The following is a 27,897-nucleotide window of genomic DNA, read 5'->3' on the forward strand; positions in this document are numbered from 1 at the left end:
ATTTTTTTTACTTTTAAGGAAAAAAACATGAAAGCTTTTATTTAAGTTTGTAGGAACATTTGTAAAATTGTACATCAACATATATCGTAACATGTATGAAGAACTTCTGTAAAATACATGATGTTTCTTTAAAAATAGTGTAAACATATTTGTACATTTAATAAGTTTTAGATAAGAGATAAATATTTGTTTTAAATCTATAAAAAAATTATATCTAGACTCATGAACATCTTTTTATAATATAGAAACACTTTTGATATACACAAACACTTTTTTAAATGCAAATATTTTTATAGACATGAACAATCACTTAATAAAATACTAATATTTTTTATAATTAGTGTTTTTAAAAGGTATTCGAACAAATATAGTTTTTAAATTTGATAAGAGAAAAAAGGAAAATTGTGTCTGTGTTGAAGGATTGTCATGCGTGCGCCGTATGTAGAATTCCCTAAGCTCTGTGGTCAGAATTAAGTGTTCCCGTCCCGGTTGTGTATCTCATAACGGATGCGATAATGCGCGGGAGCTATGTCTTGCCTGGTGCGATACATAGCTTCGACTTGCCTTTCGTCTCAAGGTAGTAGGCCGGCCAAGTACTGTAGCTGCTTATGCGCGAGACTTTCTCTGTGTGTTTTCTTTTTGTTCGTTTTCTTTGGTTGCATATATTTTCTCTGGGTTATCCTTTCGTTTTATATGTCTTTTTAATTTTTATTCAATTTGCTTATTGACCTTGTTTCTAGTATGTTCTAATTTCACCGATTTCCTTCAAAAAGTTATTTTTTCAATACATTTCTAATTTTTTAATACATACTGCACATATTTTGTATACATAAAAGACATTTTTTGTACACATTTCATATTTCTGAAATACATAAATATTTTTTTAAAATTATGTTTTGATGTCTGTTATTTTCAAACAAAATTCACATTTTTGTATATATAAATGAAACATACATGTTTAACATTTTTCCAATACATGATTAACATTTTTATTATATGTGTTAAACATTTTCCAAATACTCGTTGAAACATTTTTTGAATGAAAAAAATATTTAATATAACTATGCAGACATTTTTATTTACATTGTATCATCACCTTTTAAGAATCTCATAGACATATTATTCAAAGTCATGAACATTTTATAGAATCTAACACACATTTATTTTGAATAGTACAAAACATTTTTTTCCTTGTCATGAACATTTTTTCGAATGCAATCAATTTTTTTAATTTTTTTTACAATAAACAGGTTGTACATTGCGTTAAAAGAAATTAAAATTCATGGTTAACGTGATATGTGTTATAATATTTTGAAGAAATGTAAACAGAAATAAAATAAAATAACAATAATTGGTGTACAGGTAGCTGCGTGGTTATGGGCTGGTCCATTTTGACCATCCTTACGCAAGGGGAACCCTCTGTGTCGCTATAAATGAGACGAAGCAGCCCAGACGAATTTGCTCGACGTAAGCCATAGTGAATGATTCGCAGACAATTTTGAAATTTTAAATAGTTTTTGAATTCACAAATGATTCTAAAACTTATGACTATTTTTTGAAAATTCTTGAACATTTTTTCAAATTTGTGAACCTTTTACATTCGCAGCCTTTATTTCATGATATTTGAAATTAAAATTGAACTTCCCAAAATGGGAAAAACGAGAAATAAATAGCATGCGCTTCACTCCCTAGCTCTGCATGAGCTTGTTGGGCCAGACCCATGTCGCACAAGCGCGTGTGCAACACGAGCATGTTGCTCGTTCTAGGCGTCATACTGCAACGCCCGCTATCAAACTAAGCATAGCTTAAATTTTTAGGTTCCCTTGGTGGAACCAGCTCACCCAAGTTCAAGTCCTAAACATGACATAGGTGCTCACATATTTCGGAGATTTATTTTGGGCTCATTGGCACTATTCCTTAAGCTGTATGGCGTGGTCGTGTACTATGAGACATTTATAACGATTTTATCAACCTTATGATTTTGTCGGCTCAGTCTCTTAAAAGTGATAGAAGTTGGAAGCACGTGTGTACATTCATAAGAGTTAATATGTGTGTATGTATGTGCACGAGACTAATAAATCGAGCCATAATTGTACCTTTTTTTGTTGAACAACTCACAATTCACTGGAAGAAGTGCAACAATACACGGGTCTTCTCTAAAGGGCGGTAACACGCCTCGGTCGACCGTCCCAACTTTGGGTCGTTGTGCGCGTCGTCGGATCTGCCCCTCTCTTTCTACTCAACTTCCCAACTCCGCATCCTTTCCTTCTGCCCCAATTCACAGCAATGAGCACAGGGAGAGGAGTCACCATGTGCAGCACGTCGCCTCCATCAATGCTCCTTCGTGAGACGCAGCGGTCGTGTTTGTCGGCGTCGTCAGCCCCGTCAGCACCAGCTCGTAGCGACCCCTCTCGCTTGCCACCATCGATTGCATCATAGTGGATGTCATCCGTGCTTTGTGCACCAGGCCGTCGTAGCATCACGCCAGTCCTGTTGATCATCGACGCTGTTGTCGTCCAAGCCTGCCCCGTTGTTGCAGCCTTTCCCAAATTTCCGTGAACGACTGCCACCAGTCATCGCCGTGAAATGGTTGTAGCGAAATCCGTCGCCGGTTGTAGGAAAAGACGACGACGATTACAACAAATTGTTGTTACCGTCGTCAAGGGTCGCAACTTCCTCATAAAATGATTGTAGTAAATTCTCGCGCCGTAGCAAAAGCCAACGATGGTTGCAGCGAATTATCATCGCCACCGTCACGGGTTGCAATTTCGCGATGAATGATTGTAGCAAATTTTCTCATCGGTCGTAACAAAAATGCCACGACGGTCGCGGCAAATCTTCATCGCTGTCGACGCCGGTTGTAGCTTGTCGTGCGTGCCATGGAGCATCCCGCCTCCAACACTTCTAATGGCTGGTTTCAGTATTCCCACACCGGGTTCCAACTAATGTCGCCGGCTCCAACTTCATTGAGCCGATTGTAGGACTGCAGTTCGTGCTCTCACGTCGGTCCCGCGGTCACAAGGCGGACAACGGAGGCTCGCAGCATCGACATCACAACTTGTGGGGAAAAGAGGGATGGGCAGATCAGCATGTTCTGCGGAGAGAGAAGGCTCTCACCACCTCACACGGGTGGGAGGCTAGCGGAGGAAGCGGTTGGTTGCGGGCTCAACACGGCAGCAGACAAGGGAACATGGCCATTGGGATCTAAGATCTCGTTGCGGTTTGAGATGGTGGACAAAGAAAAAAGTCGAAGAAAACAAGAAGCTATGAGAGCATCTACGACCGGGTGCCCTAAACCCGCCTCAAACATAACTGACCGACCACGAAAATGTGACCCAGACCTGCTCCTCTAATGGGCCTCAAACGCACAGGCTGGTCGGCACCCCTTATATCCAACCCAAATATAGGGTGAATATGGGGATTCCCAGGCGCGTCCGCCATGTAGGACTGACGATGCGGTCCCACGCAGAATCGCCCGGAAACCCGACTGTCTGACGGACGTCTCCTCCGATGGGGGTGTGAATGCCGCGTGGCACTGCTCCGGCTCGCCGCCCGAGACTAAATTCGGATATTTAAGCCGGCCGGTGTCCCCGAACCATAGCAATATCCACCTCCTTCCTCTCCATGCCGCCAGCCCGAGCCCATCCACCTCTCTCTCTCGCTTCGCTGCTCTTCCATGCCCTCCGGCTTCGCCATGGTTCGGCAAAAGACAACTACATATGCTATGCTCACATCGGAGCGCCGGTTCCAGATCAGAGATCCGGGTGAACATTGTTTGATTTGAACATTGTTTCACACTATATCAGCACATATACTATTCAACATATATTTTTTTTCTTGCTTAAAAACCGACAATCGAACCGGTGAACCGGCGGTCCGACCAGTAAAAACCTGAACCAACAACCTTTCCGGTTCGATTTCAGGTTCAGTTTTTTAAACTATGGATGGAGGTGGAAGATCTGAAAGAGGACGAGGCAGAGCAGCCGGAGTAGGAGCTGGCACCGGTTTCGGGCTTCAACATGAAGGACTTGAGGGTGGAGTTTGCGGTCGCCTAAGTGGCCGAGATGGCGGAGCAACATGCCATCCTGAGTCCATCCAGGATGAGGCCTATGTGGAGGCCAACCATTAGTTCATCCAGCAGGAACAAAGCAGCGACCGACGCGCTCTTCGACGAGGTCAAAGCGGAGATCGATGCGTAGGCCGACACGGAGGAGTCGGAGTTGCGACTACCATCCATGTACCCGGAGCGTGGCACGAAGATAGTGGACATCTCCGACGAGGATTAGGGTAGTATAAGTTATTTGATCTACGTAATGTGTGGATTTCATCGTTTTGCATGCTTTGTGTCGATTTGAGGTTTTTAGTATGAAGTATCTGAATGTAGATGAGCAAATTTATGGCCTGGCCGGTCACTGTCCATGGACGAGCGTACCCGCGGGCATTTGAGGGGTTGGATTTGCTGTCCGCGGCTGTAGATGCCATGAGTGAGAGAGGGGAAAAGAAGATAATAAGAAGGCGCAACGTTAGTGGAAGCAGGATGCTGGATTGCATTAGATCACGCGACCGACGCAAGACGCGGCCGGTCGCCCGGAGGAAATCGTTCGCCTTCTCTGAAGGCCACTCGCGGGCCTTACGGTGGCGTGACAACGCTCACACAGTCACGGCTGACGCCCACGCCCCAAAATCCAAAATCCGCAAACGCGAGAAACGCAAGCCCCGCACCGAAAACGTCATTCTCCGTGTCCGCGACCGACGGGGACCCGTCGGGCGTGTATCTCGCCTGCTCCGTCGCCAGTCCGGACGAGTACATCCGTCCGGCCAGCCCAGGCCAGGCGCCACATGCGCCGCTAGTACGCCGTGGAGGAGGACCACCGGACACGCCGAAATGATGAAGCAGGTGGTACTGGTACTACGAGCCGGTGGCTGGCCGGTGGGCGATGCGTTGCGTGCACCGCAATAATTCCCGACTCAGTCGGTTGGGAGGTTGCTGCGCTGAAAAGATATAATAAATGAGACGCGGTGGCGGCCGCAACTGGGGATCCCGTTCGCACCACATCCGGCCGTGGTCCGTCGGCGTCACGGCCCGGGCGTGGCCTGACGACGTCCCTCTGCTGGCGTGGGCGCGCACCGCGCCGCACCCAACCGACCGACGCGCGCGGCCCACCCCGCCACCATGTGCGCGGCGAGGACCAGACTGTTCCTCCGGCGACCGGCGGCATTCAGGTCAAGCTGCCAGCCCCGTACCGTGCGCGTCTCTTTCTCTACGATATGCCGGCGTGCCCCTCCCGTGCACCGCGTGCGTGCGGTGGATGCATGCGCCGGCGGCGACCGAGCGGCAGGAAACCGTCAACTTCGCGCGCGCCTCCACGCCGGGCTCCGCTCGGCTCTCCGCCATTGACCTCGTACGCTTCGCCGCAGTCAACAAGGGAGCCGCGCCGTTTTAACCGCAGCGCCTCTCGTTTCTCTTTTCTTTTTCGATGACGTCTCAACTCCCAGATCTTATTTGAGTGCAGAAATTATTCTATTATTACTCCTATTATTGATTGGAGTGGGACGTGTCTGTCTGATTGCCGCGGAATGCTAGCTGGATTATTTTTTATTGAGGTGGATCATGTGAAACTGCCGGCCGAGTTAACAAGAACACTGTAGCCGCCGGTGTCACATGTAGAACCGGTCCTCCTCGTACGAATACGACCCTAACTTTGCGTGGAATCCAATGTTTGCGCAAGCAATGGAAAATTTATGCGCTAGTGGTAGAAAATTAGCCAGCTGCCCTTTTGTTTAACAAAGATCTAAGGGCCTGTTTAGTTCCAATAAGTCACCTGACTTATAAGTCATCTGAGCACATCTTCCCATCTTGTTTTTTTATGTAAAGGTGGTAGGACCCATGCAAAAGGGGGTGACTTATAAGTTTTAAGTTGGGGTGGAGCAACTTATGACTTATAAGTTGGGGTGACTTATAAGTTGGGTCTGTTTGACAAAATAAGTCATCTTTTGCACTTTTTGACTTATAAGTTGGTGACTTATTTGGAATCAAACAGGGCCTAAGTATTTAGCTAGACTTGATTGTAGAGTGTTTGGCACCGTGCAAAGTCTTGATCTATCCTCTGCTACTACTCTCTTTGTTTATAAATATAAATCTTTCTTCATATTTCAATAGATCTATATATTTTAGAGTATAGATTTACTCATTTTGATTCGTATGTATTTCATACTGAATCTTTAAAAGGATTTAAATTTAGAAAACGGAGGGAGTGCATGCTAGTACTAGGTCCTACGTGCCTACAACAAGATTCTTCTATCATGGAAATGTGCTCAACTTCTTGATAGCTTTCCCCCCACTGATTTCCTTTAGTACTGTACAAAGTTGATTTCTCGGCCTAACTCTAACATATAAAGTATCTACGAGGCTATGGCCTAATTAAGTTGCTTGCAACCTTCACCCAAGCCCAAGGGGCAAGCTAGCTAGGTCCTTTAACCTTTAACCCTTTTTTATCTTTTGACGAAACTGGTTTCTCCTCACAGTGGGACAAGTGGAATACATTCTCACCTCATTTTGCAGTACGACGGAGATATGCTGACCGCTCGACGGACGGGCGGCCAAGGATGAAAGTTGCAGCACTAGCGTCCGTCCGGCGATTGATACCTTGTGTCTGTATTTTATTACTACTATTACTGGACTGTACGTAGTCGTCGCCGAACGAATAAAGCGAGCAGTTCTCCTGACCGGGTAGAGAATAGTGACATGGCCCGAGTGGTTAGGTCATGCTGTCATGGTGCGTGTGACGTACTCAGAATGTGACTCCACGGTCAGCAGACCAAACTGAAAGGATCGTGCTACAATCTTCTTTGTTTTTAGAGAGATCGTGGTACAGTACAATATTTAGAGGTTAGACTATGAGGTTTGATCTTTCTCGCGTGATTAGACATGCAAATTTCTACTCCTGTTTACTCATAGTGTCTAGGGATCGACCCATCAATCAACAAATATAAAGGGAAAACATGACTGCACTCCACCTTCTTGTCCTACAGAAAACAGGGTGAGAACATGGTACTCCTAGCAGTCTTTTTTGACTCTGATTTACCGCGCTGCGCTTTTCACACTGCAAATTAACTGTACAGTTTCCTTAACTTGCAGACAGAGCATTTATTTTTTTTTGGTGACAAAACACTGCACCGATTCCAGTCTTGCGCCGAGTATTGGTCAATTACTCATCAGAAAAATAAATTATTACTGTGGAAAGAGAAGGAAAACGCGTAAATGATTCCTTGAGGACGCAGACACCAATCTCAGACCTGGCAGTAGCTAGCAGGGCTGTGGTTAAAGCCGTCCAAATGAAGCAAGCACACATTATATAGAAATGATATGGACATACCAATAAATAAAGATGACCACCAAACTTGTCTTCGTCAATGTATTTTCGTGTTCTGTATTTTTCAGGGTATTGTTTTAGGTCGCTGTCGACTATTCAGAAAGATTGGACCGCAGATTAACTTGCATATAGCATTGAGCCTCCGGATAAAAACTACTGCCCCGCAGCTTATAACATGTATCCAAGAGAGTATTACAATTTTTTTAAATATATATTTAATATTAAAAAAACTCCTACTAACTCAGTCTCAAAAGAGAAGGAAAATTCAGAAATCACACAAGCCTAGAGAAAATCGTTCAAGTTAAGCAGGCACCAATAATGAAGCAATGGTACAGCAGTAACCCTTCCATGTGCACGTACGTCTCTGAAGAAATTGAAGTAAGTAGTCGTACTAGGGTACTGGTAGTAGCAGTGTTGGTTTAAACATACCGAATTACCACTGGTAAGGTAACTAACAAATGATGACGGTGATCAGTTTGCTAAAAAGCACCGGCCGCCGGGCGGCAGGTGGTGGTACAGAGGGGAGAGTGTCGCCGCCGGCCAGCGCGCGCGCGCGTCCGTCCGTGCGGGGGCGCGCCCAGGCCAGGGGTCCTCGTCGTCCGTGCGGGTTGCGGCTCTACTCTAGGCTTGCACCTCCGGCTCCGGCTCGGCGTTGAGGTCCAGGCCGCGGGGGACGGGCCGCCGCGGCGGGGACGCGTTCTCGGCCACGCGCTCGTCGGCGGGCAGCAGCTGCTCCTGCTGCGAAGGAGCAGGCGGCGGTGTCGGGGCGGGCGGCGCGAAGTCCTCCCAGGAGAAGCTGGGGCACCAGGCCGGCGCGCGCGGGGCCGGGGCGGCGCGGGCCGTGGCCGCGGCGACCCCGCCGGAGACGAGCCGGCGCGAGGCGTCGCGCATGCGGCGCAGGATGGCGTAGAACTCCTCGACCTCGGCGTCCGACACGTCGTCCACGCTGACGGGGGCCGGCGCGGCGGCGGCGGGGGAGGAGCGCTTGCGCTTGGCGGTGGCGCTCGGCGCGTCCATGGTCACCACCGCGAGCGCGCGGGGCAGGCAGTCGTTGCGCGCTTGCGCGTGTGTTTCTTTGCTTGGTGGGTGAGCGGTGGGTGCTTCCGCGGCTGGTCTGGACGAGTGCCTCGGAAGAAAAGAAGCCCCGGAAGCCGACGCTTATATGATCCCCAGAAAGAATGGCCACCGGCCGGAAAACCATTGAGAGAGCTAGAAAAAGGCGCTGCCTTTTTTTCAAGACGGGACGGCGACCGACTCCACCACCCATCCTGCTCACGAGACCTGTCCCTTGTACCGTTGTACGTACGTACGTACGTGCTGCAGGTGTGAAGCGCCGCGACCCAGCGAGAACTGCCTGGCACTGACACGGCTCATTGCCATTGCCATTGCCGCTCGATTTGTTTGAAGGTGTTGAACTTTCAAAGATATGCCCGAAACATCAGCCGGTCGATTCGGATGCGCTGGGAATTGTCAGTCTTGTCATGGTGTAGTGGGGTGGTACGCCAACGGCATAGCTGGGCCTTGGCAGAACTTCATGGTCGGGTCGACAACACACGCTTGTTCCTCGTGCCCACCAGTGGTTCCCGACGAATGGCTCTCCAACTTCGTCATGGTGCCTACGTGTGCACACTCGTCTGCAGTTTCGCCATGAGAAGCAACCCACGCGTGCGCATCTTAATCATACACACGACACGAGCAGTCGTTCCAAAGAAAAGAAAAGAAAAGATAGGAGTACGCGGCACTCTTCAGACACCGTAAAATACATAAAAAAAATCAAACCTAGGTTTACTCTTTACTCTTTACACTTGTAATATTAAAACGAACAGTAAAATAAAATAGTAAAAATAATGAATTTTATATATGTGCGAATTTCTGTGAAAAAACCTTCCTAATGTTCTGAAAATAATAATGCTCCACATACCTTCAAAATATTATTTTTGGAGCATCACTTTTGTTCCTTTCCCGGAGCATTTAGGAACGTTTTTTCTTCATAAAAAATTGTGCGTATATAGACAATTTGCCAATGTTTATTAAAAAATAGATTTACTTATTTACTTTCACCTCTTGTTTGATTTTTACTGTTCATGAGGGAGCATTTGAGCTCGCGAGTAGAAACTATGTGTGACAGTGTCCCGGCTGGGGGTCTCTCACCACGTCGTCTCTCGGTTTGGTAGGCCGGGATGAGGAGCCCAATGTCGGTTCACCGGTGAGCCACTTCGAAACGGCCCATGACATATCAAAGGAAGGTTTTCGAAGACTTGTCGTATACTTCAAGATATTTGAAGCCGTCTACAACTCGTTCTTTTTGTACATAGCTGACTCGGAAGTAACCCTAGCCCTCCTTGGTTATCTATATAAACCGAGGGGTAGGGCTCACAGAGGACACACAACAATCTCAGGGTAGATCGATTGTACTTTCTACTCCAGTAAAAACAATAAAATACAAGCATAATGTGGGGTTTTATCTCTCCAGAGAGCTCGAACCTGAATAAAAACTCATGTCCTTGTTATCATCGTCCCAATGCCCTTAGTTCGGGACCTCCGACCCGTGATCTGCCGGATTTAACTACGTCATTGTGTCCCTTTACCGGGCCCTATAACACTGAGGCCCAACGATGATCATCTTAATTTCTTTTTATGGATGCTCAGGTCATCTCCCAATTTCTTATGTAATGCACTCATGGCAGTATGATAATCAATAATGCAACCAATTGATGGATTTTTTTTGTGGGAAAAACTTTTGATCTATTTATCGAACATCATGTTAGTACAACATGTTGCCCGCTTCAGCCATGTCAACCCGAATGTACTGCTCGTCGTGCCCGTGTCATTTTAGATGCCGCCACAACATCCCAGCTACCACCCATGCACGTCGTCACAACTCTGGCGGGAGCCGGACCGGGAGGTGCTCATCTTGCTTTATCTTGATAATGTGCCGATGCCAGTTTACTCTCGGTAAAAAAGAAGCTAGGGTTACTCTTTACCATATTAGATTAGGAACAAGGTGCGAATAAGTGTAGCTTAAATGCTTAGGTTCCCTATGATGGAGTCAGTCCATCTGGATTCTAGTTATGGATTTTTCCCAGGTGCTCGCATTTTCTTCAACTTATTTCAATATTTCTGGTTATGATTGTTCAGTTGCAGATGGCATTTCCGTCGATTACGAGACGATCATGGTGACTTTGTCAATCTCACGACATACCAACTCAGTTATTCAAAAGTGATCATAGGGATATAATGTGTCTGCGCACACGTGTACATAGAGAGGTGAACGTATGTGTGTCTATGATTTTTTTTTTACAAAAGGAGGATCATCTCCGTCCTCTGAATCAATGTGATGTGTATGTGCGAGTGTCTATGTTTGTATTGTGATTTTCAAAAAATATAAACGGGCAGAACCTTTCACCTTTGCGACATGTTTACAAGTCCAGCAACACGTCCTTGGCGCGTGAATCTTCATCATCATGGATGACATGGAAAGATTAAGAAAATCTAAAAGAAAAAGGGACATCTAACGAATGATTCGAGCTATCTTGGTGATTAATAAAATCACGACACCATGGAGAAGAGACCGAAAATGTGAAACGAACGCTGCCGACAAGATGCCGCTGGTCGGGAGAGATGGAAAGGGACTTCTCTTCTTCGAGATGACGTGTCGGTGACCCACTCCACCACCCATCCTGCTCGCAAGAGTAGCTATAGTAGTACATTTGTACTGGTGTAGGTGCACTGACCACTATAGGTGTAAACCACCGCGACCAACTGAAATTGCGTGGCGATTGGTACCTTGTACGGCGATTGATCATCGGCTCGGGTTGGTCTGCCTCACAATGGGGGAAAGGGTCAGGCCAGCGGGGGCTCAGCCCACTGCTCACTGCTGTTCCTTTGCTAGATGTTGAATGTTCAAAGATGCCGCAACAGTGCAAGGCAACGTGCGTCGTGATGGGTCTCAGGGCATCTCCAACGGCCATTCGTCCGTGGGCACATTCGGACACATTTGGACGCGGACGCAACGCAGACATAAATGCAGAAGCCGGACATTCAACTATGATAATTTGATAAGCGAATAAATGTGCACGTGGATGTAATCTTTACAACTAATACGTGAGTTGCACGTTCATAAGTTTTTATATGCGCCTAATTATAAAACATTTCGGTCCGGCGGTACTCGCAAAATAACATTAATCTTGCCGTGCAGACCGGCTGTCTTTGCCTCCTCGCTCATCACTCTATCGCCGGCTCCTCTACAGCCTCTGCGTCCTTCATCTTTGCCGTCAACCGCTTTCAACATTTTTGCACGAATGGCTGGAATAATCTTCACCGCATTGGAATCCAACTCATCCATTTTCGTACTCCACATCACCTCTTCACACTTGGTCTTGTTCTTTTTGAGTTTGGTCTTCTTCTCTTCGAGGATGATCTTCTTCTCTGTCGCCGTCACGAAGATGTCAAACGTCCCTGTTTTCTTTTTCTCCTTGATGCTATTGCGTTTGACACATGCCTCTTCCTTCTTCATCATGATGTCATCGAATTTCTCCATCATCTTGGCCGTTGCCCTTCTCTCCTTTTTTTTAAACTTCTCGTTTCTCCTTCTCCTCCCTCTTCTTTCCCCGGACCTCGCACAAACTTTGCTTTCGGTTTGCAAAAATTTAGATGTGCGGATGTGTCCATCAATATATGCAATACTGTGACAGATGACAGGAATGGTCTTGGACGCGTCTGTGCGGACGTTTACGGGCGTTGCTGGAGATGCCCCGATGGTAGCTTGACTCGGGGTCTGATCCGACCGATTCGAGTGCACCGAGGACTGTCAATCTAGTCATCGTCTAGTGGGGTGGTACGTCAAGATATGTGCGTGCGTTTTTCGGCGGGAAAAGATATGTGTGTGTCAACAGATTTTTCCAAGACCTTGAACAAATCTACAAGGAAAAATATCTCGAAGCAAACGTCAGGGAAACGTACCCCGATCGATATCCGTTTCGGCATCTGATCAACACGCTATGTAGGACGACAGTTACCTGCTAGATTCACGCGCAGGCTTGGCTAAACCCTCTCACACACGGTCGTCTGCAATGTGCGAGTTCTCTACGACAAGACATCATGGGAAGCAAGCCACCGACACAAGCTCATCTCACCACCAACTGCGTGTTACACGAGTAGTCCTTCCAAAGTGTAAATAATAGAGCACAGTAGTTAGTGCCGGCACTACTAAGGACACTGCAAAATGTACATCCACCCATCCACTCACAGAACACATTCATGTACTATGTCATTATATATTCATTTTACCTTTTAACCCCTGATTAGGGGCTCACGTCATGAAGCTGATGTATGGTGCCACGGAAATCACGGACTAACTTAAGCTGGTGGAGACTCTCCATTACCCGGCCCTGTAAAACCGAGACCCACAGCAACGGTCGTCTTAGTTAATTTAGACGGTGGTCATCGTCCACTTTCTTATGGATCGCACTCGTGATAGTGTGACAATCCACGAAGCAACTAAACAATGGACAAGTTGGTCGTTTGGTACGATAACAACGATGCTCAAGTTGGGGCACTTGGTTTGCGGGAATCCCACGATCTTCCTTCTGGCTATATCTCATCATGGGTGATGTGGAAAGGTTAGAAAAATCTGCCCAATGATTCCCAGCGAGCCTTGCACTTGTGAAAACGAAATGGCCATCTCGTGATTTCCATTTTTTACAGGGTGATTTCCATTTTTGTCTAGTCGTTGACGGCCTTTATTGATCGAATAAAGTCATCACTCATCACAACATAAAAGAAGAAACTCAGGCAAACACTGGCGAAATGATTATTTTGATAAGACCAAGAGTTACATCGAGATCATCTCTTAAACTGTAAACGGTTCACCAAACAACCAAAAGTTAAATCTGTTCACCAAATGACGCATTAGATAAATTGTATACTTCATACCTTGGAATTCACAGGGCACGCAGCTGTCCAGCCCTTCCGTCCACCCGACTGCCTCACGATCCACAAAATAGTTGGATCCTGCACGAGGGAACAATAATTTTTAATTTTTAATCTTTGAAGCTTATGATTTTGCAATTGAAACTTCCGATTTTCTTGGCCGCTCGTACCAAATTTCAAACTTGAAACTATAACCGATTTTTTTACAAAAGTTGTGGTTTTGTCGGTCCCTTGTACCAAGTTTCAAAGGTTGAAACTTAACGATTTTTTAAAAACTCCTAAAAATGTATTCAAAATGGATCTTATTTGAAAGCTCTTGTCACTAGAAACACAAATATAAAACATAATTTAATTTGGACTTTTACTTCAAAAGCTATGAAAGATTGAAAATCGGAAGCCAAAAGAAAAGAGGACATGCGAAGGACTCGGTGCCCCTGCACCTGCATGCCACAAATCCTTTCCCCTTCTTACCCATGCTTTTATCTTTCACGATGATTTTTTAGGGGATATCTTTTACGAATGATTTTTTTAGGGGATATCTTTGACGATGATGGACCCGCTTACATGATTATTATCATTTTAATTTTATGTCTTGTTGGAACATCAATATGTTTCAATAAAGCTTCCTTGTATATATTTTCATAAGCATCAACATGCAAATTGTTAGAAAACTAGATTGCTTAAAGGCATAAACCACCAAAATCTTAGATACACTAGATTGGTTAAAGTCAATGTCGTTAGTTCTTTCAGTGAACTTTATAGTTTGGTAAGTGTCGAAATCATGCTCTCTTTTTACACAACTTGACGACTACATGTCATGTTCATGGTGCATGCATGTTAAATCATGTTTCTACACATTTTCTCGGTGCTTTGTTGACTTTGTTTGTACGTATATTCCATATGTTTCGTGTCAAGAAGATGAATTTTAAAAATCTGCTCCACAATTGCATTGACATGGATTATGATCCCATTCATCTTTGAATGACTCCCCTCCCTGCCATCTTCTCTCAGTGGTAGCTTGCAGGGAGGGAGTGGCAACATTTTAGGAGGTGAGGCATTTCAGAGCTTACGATGCGACATATAATATAAGCTCCTAGGTTTGTGGCAAAGGGTTTCAACTGTTGGTGGATCGATATTATGCCCAATGATTGTTAGGAAATTTGCAATAGAGACACAACATGTTGCTAGGCAAGGGCGATAGAGGTGACACAGAAGCCTCGCCTAATTTGCTGGGTCAGATTTGGATGGTGTATTTTATGTACAAATATGCTCGGTGCTTTTTCAAACTTGTTGTGTGCATATTCCATATACCCGGTTTCAAGAAAATTAGCTGAATTTTGTTACTACCCCAAAACGTTGATGAACCGGTTATGGCCCCACACATTCTTGAACGTCCCCACAGAAAGTTACACTATATCTCCTCGCTCTGTGTCTTTCTCTATGCTCGCTTGGAAGGATGGAGTCGAAAGAGAGTAAGAGCATCTCTAGTGGCTTGTGTATCCCATAGTCTATGTCAAATATAGACCATCAGAGGCCAAAAAATGTGTCCAGCGGCTTGTGTATGTGCTAGTCTAAATTTTAGACATCCACCCGAATCGCTACGCATTGTCCATATTTAGACGACGGAGCGAGGACGTCCAAACAGAGCTGCCCCTTCGCGAGCTCGCTCCCGCGCCGATCTGAAGAAGTTGGAGACGAGAAGACGGCCACGCCACTGCCCCGAGGAGCTCGCCGTCGCTGAGGTACGCTCTGGTTTTTCCGATTCAGAGAGAGGGAGAGTGATTGAAGAGACAGGGCAGGGAGATGGGGCCGATGGATCTGAGGCCAAATCCGGCCGCCGCCGGCGGCCACTGTCGCCCTTGCGGATGGGGCAAGGAGATGCGAGAGAAGGGGCAGGGGATGGGGCTCCGGTTGCGAGCGCGGCACCGGCGGCGAGCATGTGCGCGAGCGGCGGGTGCGCCGGCTGCGAGCGGCGGGTGTGAGGGGGATGCGCGAGCTGCGGGTGCGAGCGTGTGCGCGAGCGGCTGGGGCGCCGGCTGTGAGGCGCGAGCGGGTGGGGCACGAGCCCGAGCGGCTGGGGCACCGGCTGCGAGCAGCGGCTGCGAGCAGTAGCGTGTGCGCGAGCGCCAGCTCTCTGAATATTGCTGCTGCTCCATGTATCTGAATATTGCTGTTGCTCCCTGTATCTGAATATTGGTATTGTTCTCTGAATATCTGAATATTGCTGCTGCTGCTCTTTGTGTGCAGATGGAAAACTCATATGAGCTGGACTCACAGATCAACAACTCCTCATTTCTGGACATGATAAATGTAGGATCGAGTGACACAAATTATTATGGAACAGCAGATTGTAGCCCACTTGCGGAACAAGTGACGATGCCTCCACAAAAGGGGGAAAAATCTGCGAAACCAAAATCAGCAAAAGGAGCCTCCACAAAAGGGAAAAATTGGTCAACTGCTGAGGACTTGGTGTTGATTCAAGCATGGGCAAACACTAGTCTGGATGCGGTGACCGGGACCGATCAGAATTCAAGTACATATTGGGGTAGGATTTCAGATCACTACGACGCTCAGAAAAAACCGTCATGGCCGGAGCGTGGTTCTAATGGACTCACCTGTCGTTACAACGTTATTTCAGCACTCACGAGCAAGTTCTGTGCATGTATTCAACAGATATTAAATAGAAATTGCAGCGGAATGACTTTCTCTGATAAGGTATGCATCTATCTTCTAATTCGCTTCTAATATACCATGTGTTGTATGGAAGTGTTAACTCTTCATTTCCTTTTTCAGGAAAGAGATGCACACCGCATTGCTACATAGAGTTTGAGAAGTATCCAAAGTGGCAGACACGTCCGCTTCCTCAGAAGAAACAAAAGAAGACCTCGGATGCAAGTCCGGGTACAACCTCCAACGATGAAGACTTCGGCGCATGCACTGATGCTCTTGAAGAAGAGCTAAGACCTCCTGGTACGAAGCATGGCAAGAATGAACGTTTGAGGAAAGGTAAAACTTCTGAATCCAATGATAGTGGTTGCAAGTTATCATTAGAAAGTGTGTGGGCACAGAAGATAGAGAAGGATGATATCAAAGAGGCCACAAAAATTGCTCGCTACACGAGAGCTTTTGAATTGCAAAAGAAGCAGATTGCATTGCAAGAAAAGGATGATGCACGGAAACAGTTTGAATTAGATGAGAAAATCATGCTCATGGACACATCTCATATGAGTGATGCACAGAAGCAATTCTACAAGAATAAACAAGATGAGATCATTGCTCGCTGCCAGAACACATCTGGTTGACCTTCATTTGTTGTTCTGTCTACTATTTCTTATCACTTGAACTATTTGTCACTTGAATTATTTGTCACTTCAACTATTTGTGACTTGAACTATTTGTCACTTCAACTATTTCTTATGCATACATGAAAAACTAGATGAAAGGAAATATACTACAAAGTTACTTGTACTACATCATTCGTGTCCAAACTTCTGCCAGAGGTGCTCAACTAGATCATCTTGAAGCTGAGAATGTTCATCTTTGTTTCTAATTTGCTGATGCATCTGAATAAATGCACTCAGCTCTTCCGCATGAGTAGAGGACACCCTGACTCTTTCTCCCATTGCCTCATAAGTGTTGTTTTGCTGACCAGTGTGCCGTTCGTCTTCAACTATCATATTGTGCATTATGACACAAGCTTTCATGACATCACCGATTTCTTTACGTTTCCAACCTTTCGCAGGTCCTCGGACAATGGCAAAACGGGATTGCAGAACTCCAAAGGCTCGTTCCACATCCTTTCTAGCCGCCTCTTGCCTTTGGGCAAAATGTTTCTTCTTTCTTGTTTGTGGAGATGGTATGGTCTTCACAAATGTTGCCCACCGTGGATATATGCCATCTGCAAGGTAATACCCCATTGTGTATTGATGACCATTGATGGTATAATTCACTTCTGGAGCTTCACCTTCAGCTAGCTTTGCAAACACATGAGAACGTTGAAGAACATTCAGATCGTTGTTTGACCCTGGTAAATCAAAGAAAGCATGCCAAATCCAAAGATCTTGGGAAGCAACTGCTTCCAAGATCATTGTGGGCTCTTTCACATGACCTTTAAACATGCCATGTCATTTTTTTGGGCAATTTTTCCAACCCCAGTGCATACAATCTATACTCCCTAACATACCAGGGAATCCTCTTTCCTCCCATATTGCAAGTAATCTTGCAGTATCTTCTTCATTTGGAGATCTCAGGTATTGGTCTCCAAAGACTTCACAAATTTTGATCACAAACTTCTTGCTAGCCTCTAGATTAGTAGCTTCTGCAGACCGGATGTAGTCATCGGCACTATCAGCTGCTATTCCATAAGTTAGCATTCGCATTGCTGCGGTCATCTTTTGCAACGGATGCAACCCAAGAAGTCCACAAGCACTTCTTTTTTGCGTAAAATAACCATCATAATCATGTTGAAGTATAGTTTCAGCTATGCGATTAAACAAATTACGAGACATCCTAAACCTGTTCGTAAAAATGTAAATAAGATAGGGAGGTGAAAAATAGGCAGACATTAAGTAAATGTACTAATTACAAACCTTCGCCGAAATAAGTTTTCGGGATAGCGAGGACTTTCTTTGAAGTAGTCATTCCATAGTAGAACAAATTCTGCATCTCTTGCTCGATTGATTGTCTGACGTCCATGCTTGGAACCGCCATGGCGTCGACGGTTCCTCTGCTCTTCCTTCTTGCGCTCTGCGAATGCTACAAGAATGAGTTCGTCGTCGTCAGATGAAGACGACGACGAATTCATGAGCATATCCAAAGAAGAAATGTTTCCACTCATCATTCTGTTGTGTGAGAGAAGACAAAGGAATTCAGGAGAGGAATGAGAAGGCACAACCAGGATTGGTAAATGAGAGGTGGGAGGGGTGGTATATATAGACCTGGAATATAGCCGTTGAAAATATAGCCGTTGGAAATAGAGCCGTTGGAAAAGTAGCTGTTGAAAATATAGCCGTTGGAAACATAGACTACCAAATTTAGACAATCCACTGAAAAACTGAGGTTGTCTAAAATGAAATTTTTTTACACCATTGTGTATGTGAAGATATAGACCAAATTTACACAAGCCACTAGAGATGCTCTAAGAGGTGAGGCATGCGAGATCATTCAAAGTTTCACGATTATGCCGATTCCATGTAGATGGTTGGCTCAATGTCATAGCCAAGTGAAGATGGGGTGAGTTGCTACGAGGACACATCATATGCCGATTCCATGTAGATGGTCGGATCAATGTCATAGCCAAGTGAAGGTGGGGTGAGTTGCTACGAGGACGCATCATATGTCGATTCCATGTAGATGGTTGGATCAATGTCATAGCCAAGTGAAGGTGGGGTGAGTTGCTATGAGGACGCATCACCCCACCGACCAAGGATGATTAAAGAAGAAAAGAGTTGGGCCGATTAATGAGCAAAACCTGACCTGATAACCAACCACACATGGTACAATTGATTAAGCAAAACTGGCGAAAATTCCACACACATCTATCTGTCAAAACATTCTTCACTAACAGTACCTTGTTTTATTCCTTTTTCTTTAGTGAAACTATCTTGTTTTATTCCACCATGTACCTTTTTTTATAAAGCCAGATGAAAGCATATTTCAAAAAGAAGAGGAGTTGCACAGGAGCCTCACATTCTGAATATGAGATGATAAAGAAGGGCGGGTGACAGGAAGACAGGCCTGTGGAGGTCTGGGTGAGACCTAGAGCAAGGACCAGGCCACACAAGTCGAATAGGAGAACGCGTCAGACGTTCAAAAATCAAGACCCAGGCTCGCCATGTATGACATCACACGCTCGCCATACGGTGATGTCAGCCCGCTTTCGTGCCCCAAGTCATCGCTGGCATCACTGGAATGGCGGGCCCACGGCTGGCGCATGAACATGTGACCTTGACTCGTTAGCCAGGTCAAGAAGGTCGGTCTCCTTTAACAGCTAAAAGAACGGATTCTTTTAACAACCATGGGTCCGCGGCTTGACTAACGACACGGCATTAGCAGTCGATCGATTTGGAGCATTATTATTCAGAGTGCTGAGCATTATTTAATACTACTGGCAGCATCTTTCTTTCTGCAGCATCCGGCATATGGGGGTAACAATTTGATTGATGACACTGTAGCTGTGCAGCGATTCGGGCATCTTGAGCAGTGGACACGATAGTTATTTTGATGGGTCGTTCCTCCATGTTTTGTTGTTTCTTGCCTTGCGCTGTCGATCGCTAAGTGGAATGGAAGGCCTTGTTGTGTTAAGAGACAGCTTCTCACTGGTAGATACAACTGACTAAGCATTAGCTACATCACTTGTGAGAAATGTTCTGGTGTTTTCCTTTCTTGTTTACAAGGCTTGTGATGTAGTATTTGATTTCTTTTCTTGAGTTTTCTACGAGTAGGATCTTGTTGCTACGATGTTACCGGCGCGAACCCATCTACAGCCATGTCTATTGCATAGACACTTGATCTTTAGATAAAAAGTATGCGTCCGACTTTATAGATAAAGTCATCATGCACCGTATAAAGGTTCATACAAACAAGCGCCCATACAAGCAAGGTTGAGGAACTAAAGTTTAAGGGCTGCCGAAGAAGCAATAACACATCACAACGGCACTTGTGTAGAAGCTTAAGGATTGAAATTTAAAAATATTGCCTAGGTTTTGCGTAACAGCCTCGCTCTCCAACGGCGAGACGCTAATCCTCTCATGTAAAACCAGAAACTTGTCAACTAGAGTGCTAATGACCTACAAAAAGAAGACTAGAGTGCTAATATTCTTTTTTTTCCTTCAAATAAGCGTACGTCCTTAGAGCATCTCCAACAGACGCCCCAAACGACGCGTGCGCGCGGTAAACTCAACTTTTAGCGCGCGTGGGACGGTTTGCCGCGCTCCAGCGGCCGCGGGAAACAAGCGCGCGCGCGAAAAGGCGCCAGCTCGCGCGCAAGATTTGGCGCGCCGCTTCGCCACGCGCTTCTCCACACTTTCTCTTCCCCTCTTCCTCTCCCTCTCTGCCACGCGCCGCTCCAGCGCCCCGCCACCGACGCGCCGCCATGCCGCCGCGCCGCCGAGGAGCGTCCGGCTACCGCGGCGTCCGCCTGCGTCCCAACGGCTGCTACACCGCGGAGATACGTTCCGGCGAACTCCGGTTCGGCCTCGGCACGTACGGGACGGCGCGCGAGGCCGCCCGCGCGTACGACGCGGCGGCGTGGCGCCTAGGCCGGCCGCGCGGCCAGATGAACTTTCAAGATGTGTACACGCTCCAGCAAGCGCTCAACCTCGCCCCTCTACCTCGTCTGAACACGGCGGAAGACCGTGCGGAGCACGCCGAGCGGCAACGCCGCCTCCTCGTCGCCCAGGAGGACGAGCGGGTCATGGCGGAGTGGCGCCAGCGCCATCCGGAGGACGTGGCCTACGAGCAGGCCTACTGGGCAAGGCGCCGTGAGGAGGACACGCGAAGGCGCCGCGAGACGCGGTTGGAAAGGCGTCAGCGGAAGGCGTTGGCGAATGCGCAGTCCAACATCGTTGCAGCAGGTGGGCAGTCGTTCTTCGCGCCGAACGATGATCGGTGGCTGGACATCTGGCTAGACACCTCGGACGACACTGCCGAGGATGATAATGGTGATGATGATAGCGACTTAGAGTAGTTTCTATCTAGTTGCGCCGTAATTTATCTATGCTTTCAAACTATATATCTAGTTGCACCGATGTAAAATACCTTTGTATCGTTTTTTATTTATGCAATCTATCTAGTTTTTATTTTATCTATGCGTTCGAAAATTAAAAAAATTATGCGCGCTGCATTTTTTGCGCGCTGCTGGAGCGGCGCGCGCGCTGCATTTTAGCGCGGCTGCTGGAGCGGGCGCAGCGCGCCGCGCTAAACCAGGCGATGAGCGCGCGCTAAAGCTGTTTTTTGCGCGCGCCGCGTTGGGCGCATGTTGGAGATGCTCTTACCGCCGCGTTGTATGTGGCCTAGGGCAGCCCTTTCCGCCTCTGCGAATGACAATTACCATAAATAAGAAAAAATATCAAAGTCTCACTTACGTTTGATAATAAATGAATTATTTGTGCGTGTTAACTTTTTGACTCTTCTTCCTCCTTCGTGCATGAATACGACATGGCAAAGTCGACAACTAACAAACGTCACATTACTGGAGATGTGTTCCGTGACGCTATAGTTAGTAATAATTGATCAACGACTCCATTCATCAGTAGGCGATGTACGAGCGTGTGACACTACATGCATACGTGTCTGCGTTTTATTTTGAAAATAAACAAGAAACTGTTGCTCCATCAACAAGCATAAAAAAGGAGCAAAGTTTCTAGCTTTGCATAAATCAGCAAAGGTCTGCTGACGTGGGACTCATGGCGATCTTTTGACATGGCATGACGAGCATCTCGAGCATCTTCGGCTCGTACAATGAGAAGGACAAAACTACTTTCCCTTTGTGCCAACTAAAGTGATTCCATGACAAATCGGAGGACACAAGTTGCATGTCTCGATGGTTTCCATGGTCGTAATCACTTTTGCTCAACTTAGGCTATTGATGCATGAACATAGTAGTGAGAGTTGCCATCAGCACAATGCAACTCATATTGGTGGTTCGGCAATTGTTTTTTGAAGGCCTACTTGCAGTCATTAACAATTGGAGACTTGAATACAGTTCAGAACAACTTTTTTTTCCCCACGAGAAAAATCACACGCTACTTTCTCTAACCAGTATTTTTTTCCCGGCGGGAACCATTTTTTATTGGAGTATTTGTAACTCTAGGTTATAAGCCCTTGTTGCACGGGAAAAGATATTTATCCAAAATCACCACAGTTCAGGTTAAGGTAATAATTTGGTACCATATTTGAGCCATGCACAAGAAATCAACAATTCCACGCCTAATGAAACACACACTACTGTTTGACTGATAAGCACACGAAAACAGCGGATTTGATTGGTTGGGTCCACTTGTGCCGATGTGGCAAAGACTAATCCAAGTCAATATTTGACCTGCTGATATGGACGACGGACCTACCTGTCAGCCACTCATCTTCTTTTTTCCTTTTTATTCTTCCTCCTCGTCTCTTCCAGCGGCGGCCCATCCGGAGGCGAGTGTCCACCGTCGACCTGCCACACCACGGGAGTTGCACCTCCAGCTCGTGCAGGCGACGACCTCCTCTGTGCGATGTTAATGCCATGACCTGGTCCTCTAGCCGAACCTCTAGCCCCACGAGCCATGCTGCCTTCTGTAGGATCGCCGCCATGCCCCTGCTCCAGCCGTGGACGACAAGCTGCTCCTCCACACCATCCACTCTATCTGGGCTTGCAGCTCCGCCATCCAGCTCAATTCCGCCACACTGCTAGACAACGATCGTAGTACTAGGGGCACACGATAGTGAACGACACACTGCTCCTCCCACATAACCTGCAACAGGTGGATTCGAGACTCGGGGCGAAACAGAGAAGCATCGGGTTGGCGTGAGATTTCCTACGCATGCTTGCCTCTTGGTCGGGCTAGTGGAGGCAGTGGCGGCGTCGGGCCTCGGGCGCCACAACGGAGCGTGCGTTGGAGCTGCTGTGCACGGTGGCCGACACCGCCGCGGCGGTGCTCATGGAGGCCATGACCACGCCTGTTCTGACATGTGCGGTGGAGGGCACGTCCGGCCTTGTCCATCTACGGTAGGGAGGCCTCGGGCCCATGGTGGGCATGTAACGCGCACGAACGGCTCAAGAGCGCTCGGAGCACGCAGAGGCGCGTGGTGACCCAGGAAGGCCGCACGGCTGACCGACGACTAGTGAGGGCCGCGAGCGGCACGATGGCGCGCAGTGCGCGAACACCTAGGCTCACAAGCGAACGTAGCGGTGCGGTGGTGCACCAGGCTCGGTGCCAGCCAACCTCAATGGCGCGCTGCCCACAACTTGCTTGTTGAAATGCCTACGAAAAATAGAGGAAGAATTAAAGAGAAAAAATTATAAAAAATAACCACTCTAGTCATTGAAAAATGGGTCCCTTGTCCACCTCAACATTTTTGACACATAGACATGCCACGTCATAACAGGTGGGACCAACCGGTCAGATATGTTGTTTTCGCAAGCTTATAAGTCGATTAGTAATATGTGTTATTCATTAGGCGCAAAGTTGGTGGTTTCTTGTGTCCTAGCTCAAATGTGGTAGCAAATTTTTACCCTAGGCCCCACCATGGTGGTTTTTGGTAAATACGTCACAGGGGACACATTTTTTGCGTTACCAACGAAATGTACCTGCCAAACATGAGAAGAAGAGTAGAAGAAAGAACAAAAGGAAAAATATTCCCGACAATTGGGTCCACCATGACGGTGTGTTGGTCGTGACGTCGTTCTTATTGTTTTGGTCTTGTTCGGCGCTAATGGATTCGGTTCGCAACGGCTTGTCTCCTCCCTAGGATTTGAGTGGTGAGGATTAAGGCTCTAGGCAAAAGCCTTGTTCCTCGATGGGGGCTGTCTCTGGTGATGCTCCATGGAGGCATAGTCACAGAGTACTTCTTCTTACTAGGCCGTGACCGGTTAGAGGGGAAGCGGCGTTGGAGGTCATTGGCTAGGCCAGACCCTATCCCAAGTTCGATGGAGCAGTTGTGTGTAGCTCTCGGCCCAACTTCTTAATCAACGTGACTCCACGCTAGTGTCGGTAACGTTGACAGACGTTGTTTACCTTCTCAAATATGTCTATGAATATCTTGCATATGATCGCCATGAGGACACGTTAGAGCATCTCCAACATTTTCCCAGAAATTCGGTGCCCTAAATATGGTTTTAAGTGAGGAAAAGGAAGGTTTTATGTGAGAAAAGTTGTTGTTTTTCGAGCAACCCTAAAGCTGGTGCCTTAAAATTGAAACAAGAACTAAGAACACATATATTCATTGCCCATTTTGGAATTTAGTATGAAATGTTACACGTTAAACATGAAGCTTCATAACTTTTAAACACTACTACGATAGGCCTAGCTCTTTGACGGGGTATTACATTGGAGGTATCCGTCGAAGTCATCATCGTCCTCATTGATATCCATCTCCCCTCCACCGGAAGGGCCTGCTCATGGTCATTGGCCGTAAACCTACTCTGCGGCTTCACCTCCTTCTCCTCTTCCTCGTTGGAGAGCTCCATCTCGAGCTGGTCGAATAATTCATCGTCCTCCTGCAATTTCTAAACGACAAGGGTAGTAAATCTACGTACTCGACATCTGCTACCTCTTGAGCACTTGTGTTGGTTTTCCCTTGAAAAGGAAAGGGTGATGCAGCAGAGTAGCGTAAGTATTTCCCTCAGTTTTTGAGAACCAATGTATCAATCCAGTAGGAGACCACGCACGAGTTCCTCGTACCTACACAAACAAATAAATCCTCGCAACCAACGCGATAAGGGCTTGTCAATCCCTACACGGTCACTTACGAGAGTGAGATCCGATAGGATATGATAAGATATTTTTTTAATTTTTTATATGATAAAGATGCAAAGTAAAATAAAAGGCAAAGGAAATAACTAAGTATTGGAAGATTAATATGATGGAAGATAGACCCGGGGGCCATAGGTTTCACTAGTGGCTTCTCTCGAGAGCATAAGTATTCACGGCGGGTAAACAAATTACTGTTGAGCAATTGACAGAATTGAGCATAGTTAAGAGAATATCTAGGTATGATCATGTATATAGGCATCACGTCCGAAACAAGTAGACCAACTCCTGCCTGCATCTACTACTATTACTCCACACATCGACCGATATCCAGCATGCATCAAGAGTATTAAGTTCAAGGGAACAGAGTAACGCTTTAAGCAAGATGACATGATGTAGAGGGATAAACTCATGCAATATGAAATAAACCCCATCTTGTTATCCTTGATGGCAACAATACAATACGTGCCTTGCTGCCCCTACTGTCACTGGGAAATGACACCGCAAGATTGAACCCAAAGCTAAGCACTTCTCCCATTGCAAGAAAGATCAATCTAGTAGGCCAAACCAAACTGATAATTCGAAGAAACTTGCAAAGATAACCAATCACACATAAAAGAATTCAGAGAAGATTCAAATATTGCTCATATATAAACTTGATCATAAACCCACAATTCATCGGTCTCAACAAACACACCGCAAAATAAGATTACATCGAATAGATCTCCACAAGAGAGGGGGATAACTTTGTACTGAGATCCAAAAAGAGAGAAGAAGTCATCTAGCTAATAACTATGGACACGTAGGTCTGAGGTAAACTACTCACACTTCATCGGAAGGGCTATGGTGTTGATGTAGAAGCCCTCCGTGATCGATGCCCCCTCCGGCGGAGCTCTGGAACAGGCCCCAAGATGGGTTCTCGTGGATACATAAAGTTACGGCGGTGGAATTAGGGTTTTGGCTCCGTGTCTGGTAGTTTGGGGGTACGTAGGTATATATAGGAGGAAAAAGTACGTCGGTGGAGCAACAGGGGGCCCACGAGGGTGGAGGGCACGCCCAGGGGGTAGGCGCGCCCCCTATCTCATGGCCTCCTGGTTGATGTCTTGACGTAGGGTCCAAGTCCTCTGGATTATGTTCGTTCTGAAGGTTTCATTCCGTTTGGACTCCGTTTGATATTCTTTTTCTATGAAACCCTAAAATAGGCAAAAAAACAACAATTCTGGACTGAGCCTCCGGTTAATAGGTTAGTCCCAAAAAATATAAAAGTGTATAATAAAGCCCAATAATGTCCAAAACAGAATATAATATAGCATGGAACAATAAAAAATTATAGATACGTTGGAGATGTATCAACATCCTCGGGCACTGGTACAAAATGAGGAGTTGGAGATGGTTTTGATACATGGACTAGCGGCAGCTTCCAAATCTGCTTCAAAGACCGCGGCACAAATATTCCCCATGGCGGTGACGGTTGTAGAAACCGCCTCAAGTGTCGTGGACGGCGTAGGCGGTTTCGAACGCAACTTCCAATGCTTTACGGATCCAGCTTGCCTGCTCCTTCCTCATGCTCCCCTCCGTGCTTCCACTTCATCCTACGGCTGTCTTTTTTTCATTTTCCTTTCTAATCTAATCATCTCCCCCCTGATTTTAGGGGGGTGGGGCCGAACCTTATTTTGTTCCAATCAAATCAAGCCACGTACGTAGGAGTACTGATGGGCGCACGCGCGGGGAGCAGGCAAGTCTCGTCCATGCTTTACATCGCACATGTGGTCTCGTACCAATAACTGCCTCCATTTGGTATGTCAGGGATGCAATTATTTCCTATTGAATACCTACCATGCTAATGATAGCATGAAACACTGTATTAAAAAAGTACAAAGACAACATATCTTTCATTGTTGTAGCCATAGTACAAAACTTTTACAAGTTCATATGATACAGTAACATTGACATAGTACAAAAGTTATTGGAGCTTGAGAAGAGCAGTGATTCCCGTGTGCTCCTCCTCGGCAGCCCGTCTCGCACACGCGTTGTATTTTGTGAATGAGCCTCGCCGAACCGAGTCGAGCTCAGTCCTATGTCATGTGTACGCTTAATTTTTGCCGGCCAGGAACGAATAATTGAGTCATTAACGGACGCACTAGACGTTAGACCGTGGGCCGACTCGGGCATGGGTCCAGCCACACGTCTTCCTCCACGACCACCTGTATATTGAAGGCACCGGCAACACTAGCCCTCGCCCAGATCAGATCGCATCTACTCTACCTCCTTGCGTGGAACCCACTCCCGCCCGGCTCGCTGCTGCTACTTCCGGTGATTTCATCACGTCAACCGCGTACACGGCTGTACCGGAGAGCAGGCCTCCGAAACCCCTTCCTTTGCGATCCTGCACCAGGAGAAGTGCGATTAGGTTTTTAAGGATAGTCTCCGTCGCGACTGCTTAGTTCTATTTATCTTCGTCCGCTACATTGACTACGTCCTCGACCTCTCAGACTTCGACATGGGTGTGAACTCCGAAGCCACCAAGAAGAAGGCTATCGGGGATGCTGTTGTCGCCGATGCGGCTGTGACTTGCCGACTGGAGGGTATAATCTGTTTATCCCTCTTCTGTCTGTTTTTATGTTAGCCATACTAGTTGTTTACGTAGATATGTATGTTCTATTCGTAGTACGTGCTCACATGCTTAAACAAATATCAATATACGTTTAATACTGTTAATGTCACCTCCATGATCTATTTATGAATTATATTAATCAGAAAATTGTTAATATATCCAACAAGAATGACCTGCAAAGGCCTACACCTCGCGTGCTACATGTCGCTTTGAATTGAGATCGGTCCTGTTCACACAAAAAAAAAACAATGTCTCGAATCAAAGATATTTGCAAGTATTGTCGGCGTATATATGGGCCCTTCCACAAAACTACAGTGCTTGACGTTGGCCCTGTCTCTCCCTGCCTCGACAGCCTCATCACCTCCGCTCAACCTCCTCTGCGCGCGATGGTAACAGTGATTTCTCCGTGTGCCGTCGTCGTCGTCGTCTCAGAAGAAAATGACACCCTTCCCGTCCTGGGATTTCACACTCCGCGCGTGCATGTGCGGTGCACCGTCGCCCTACGCACACAGCATCCAGACCAGAA

At 46.5% G+C, this 27,897-nt stretch overlaps 2 protein-coding genes and 1 pseudogene across 2 annotated transcripts; 2 read left to right on the forward strand and 1 right to left on the reverse strand.

Annotated features, from left to right (window-relative positions):
* Positions 1-7,656: 7,656 nt before the first annotated feature.
* Positions 7,657-8,643, reverse strand: LOC125547707 (protein NEGATIVE REGULATOR OF RESISTANCE). Its single transcript, XM_048711508.2, has one exon. The coding sequence runs from the start codon at positions 8,388-8,390 to the stop codon at positions 7,995-7,997; it is 396 nt and encodes a 131-aa protein (XP_048567465.1). The 5' UTR covers positions 8,391-8,643; the 3' UTR covers positions 7,657-7,994.
* A 7,037-nt stretch (positions 8,644-15,680) lies between these two features.
* Positions 15,681-16,606, forward strand: LOC125546517 (glutathione S-transferase T2-like; annotated as a pseudogene).
* Positions 16,607-20,397: 3,791 nt separating this feature from the next.
* Positions 20,398-20,991, forward strand: LOC147977989 (uncharacterized). Its single transcript, XM_087514615.1, has one exon. It carries the CDS (start codon positions 20,398-20,400, stop codon positions 20,989-20,991), a length of 594 nt encoding a protein of 197 aa, XP_087370741.1.
* The last annotated feature ends 6,906 nt before the right edge of the window (positions 20,992-27,897 follow it).

The sequence above is a fragment of the Triticum urartu genome, chromosome 3A, assembly GCF_056163025.1.
Source record: "Triticum urartu cultivar PI428250 chromosome 3A, HENAU_Tu73, whole genome shotgun sequence".
Classification (NCBI taxonomy): domain Eukaryota; kingdom Viridiplantae; phylum Streptophyta; class Magnoliopsida; order Poales; family Poaceae; genus Triticum; species Triticum urartu.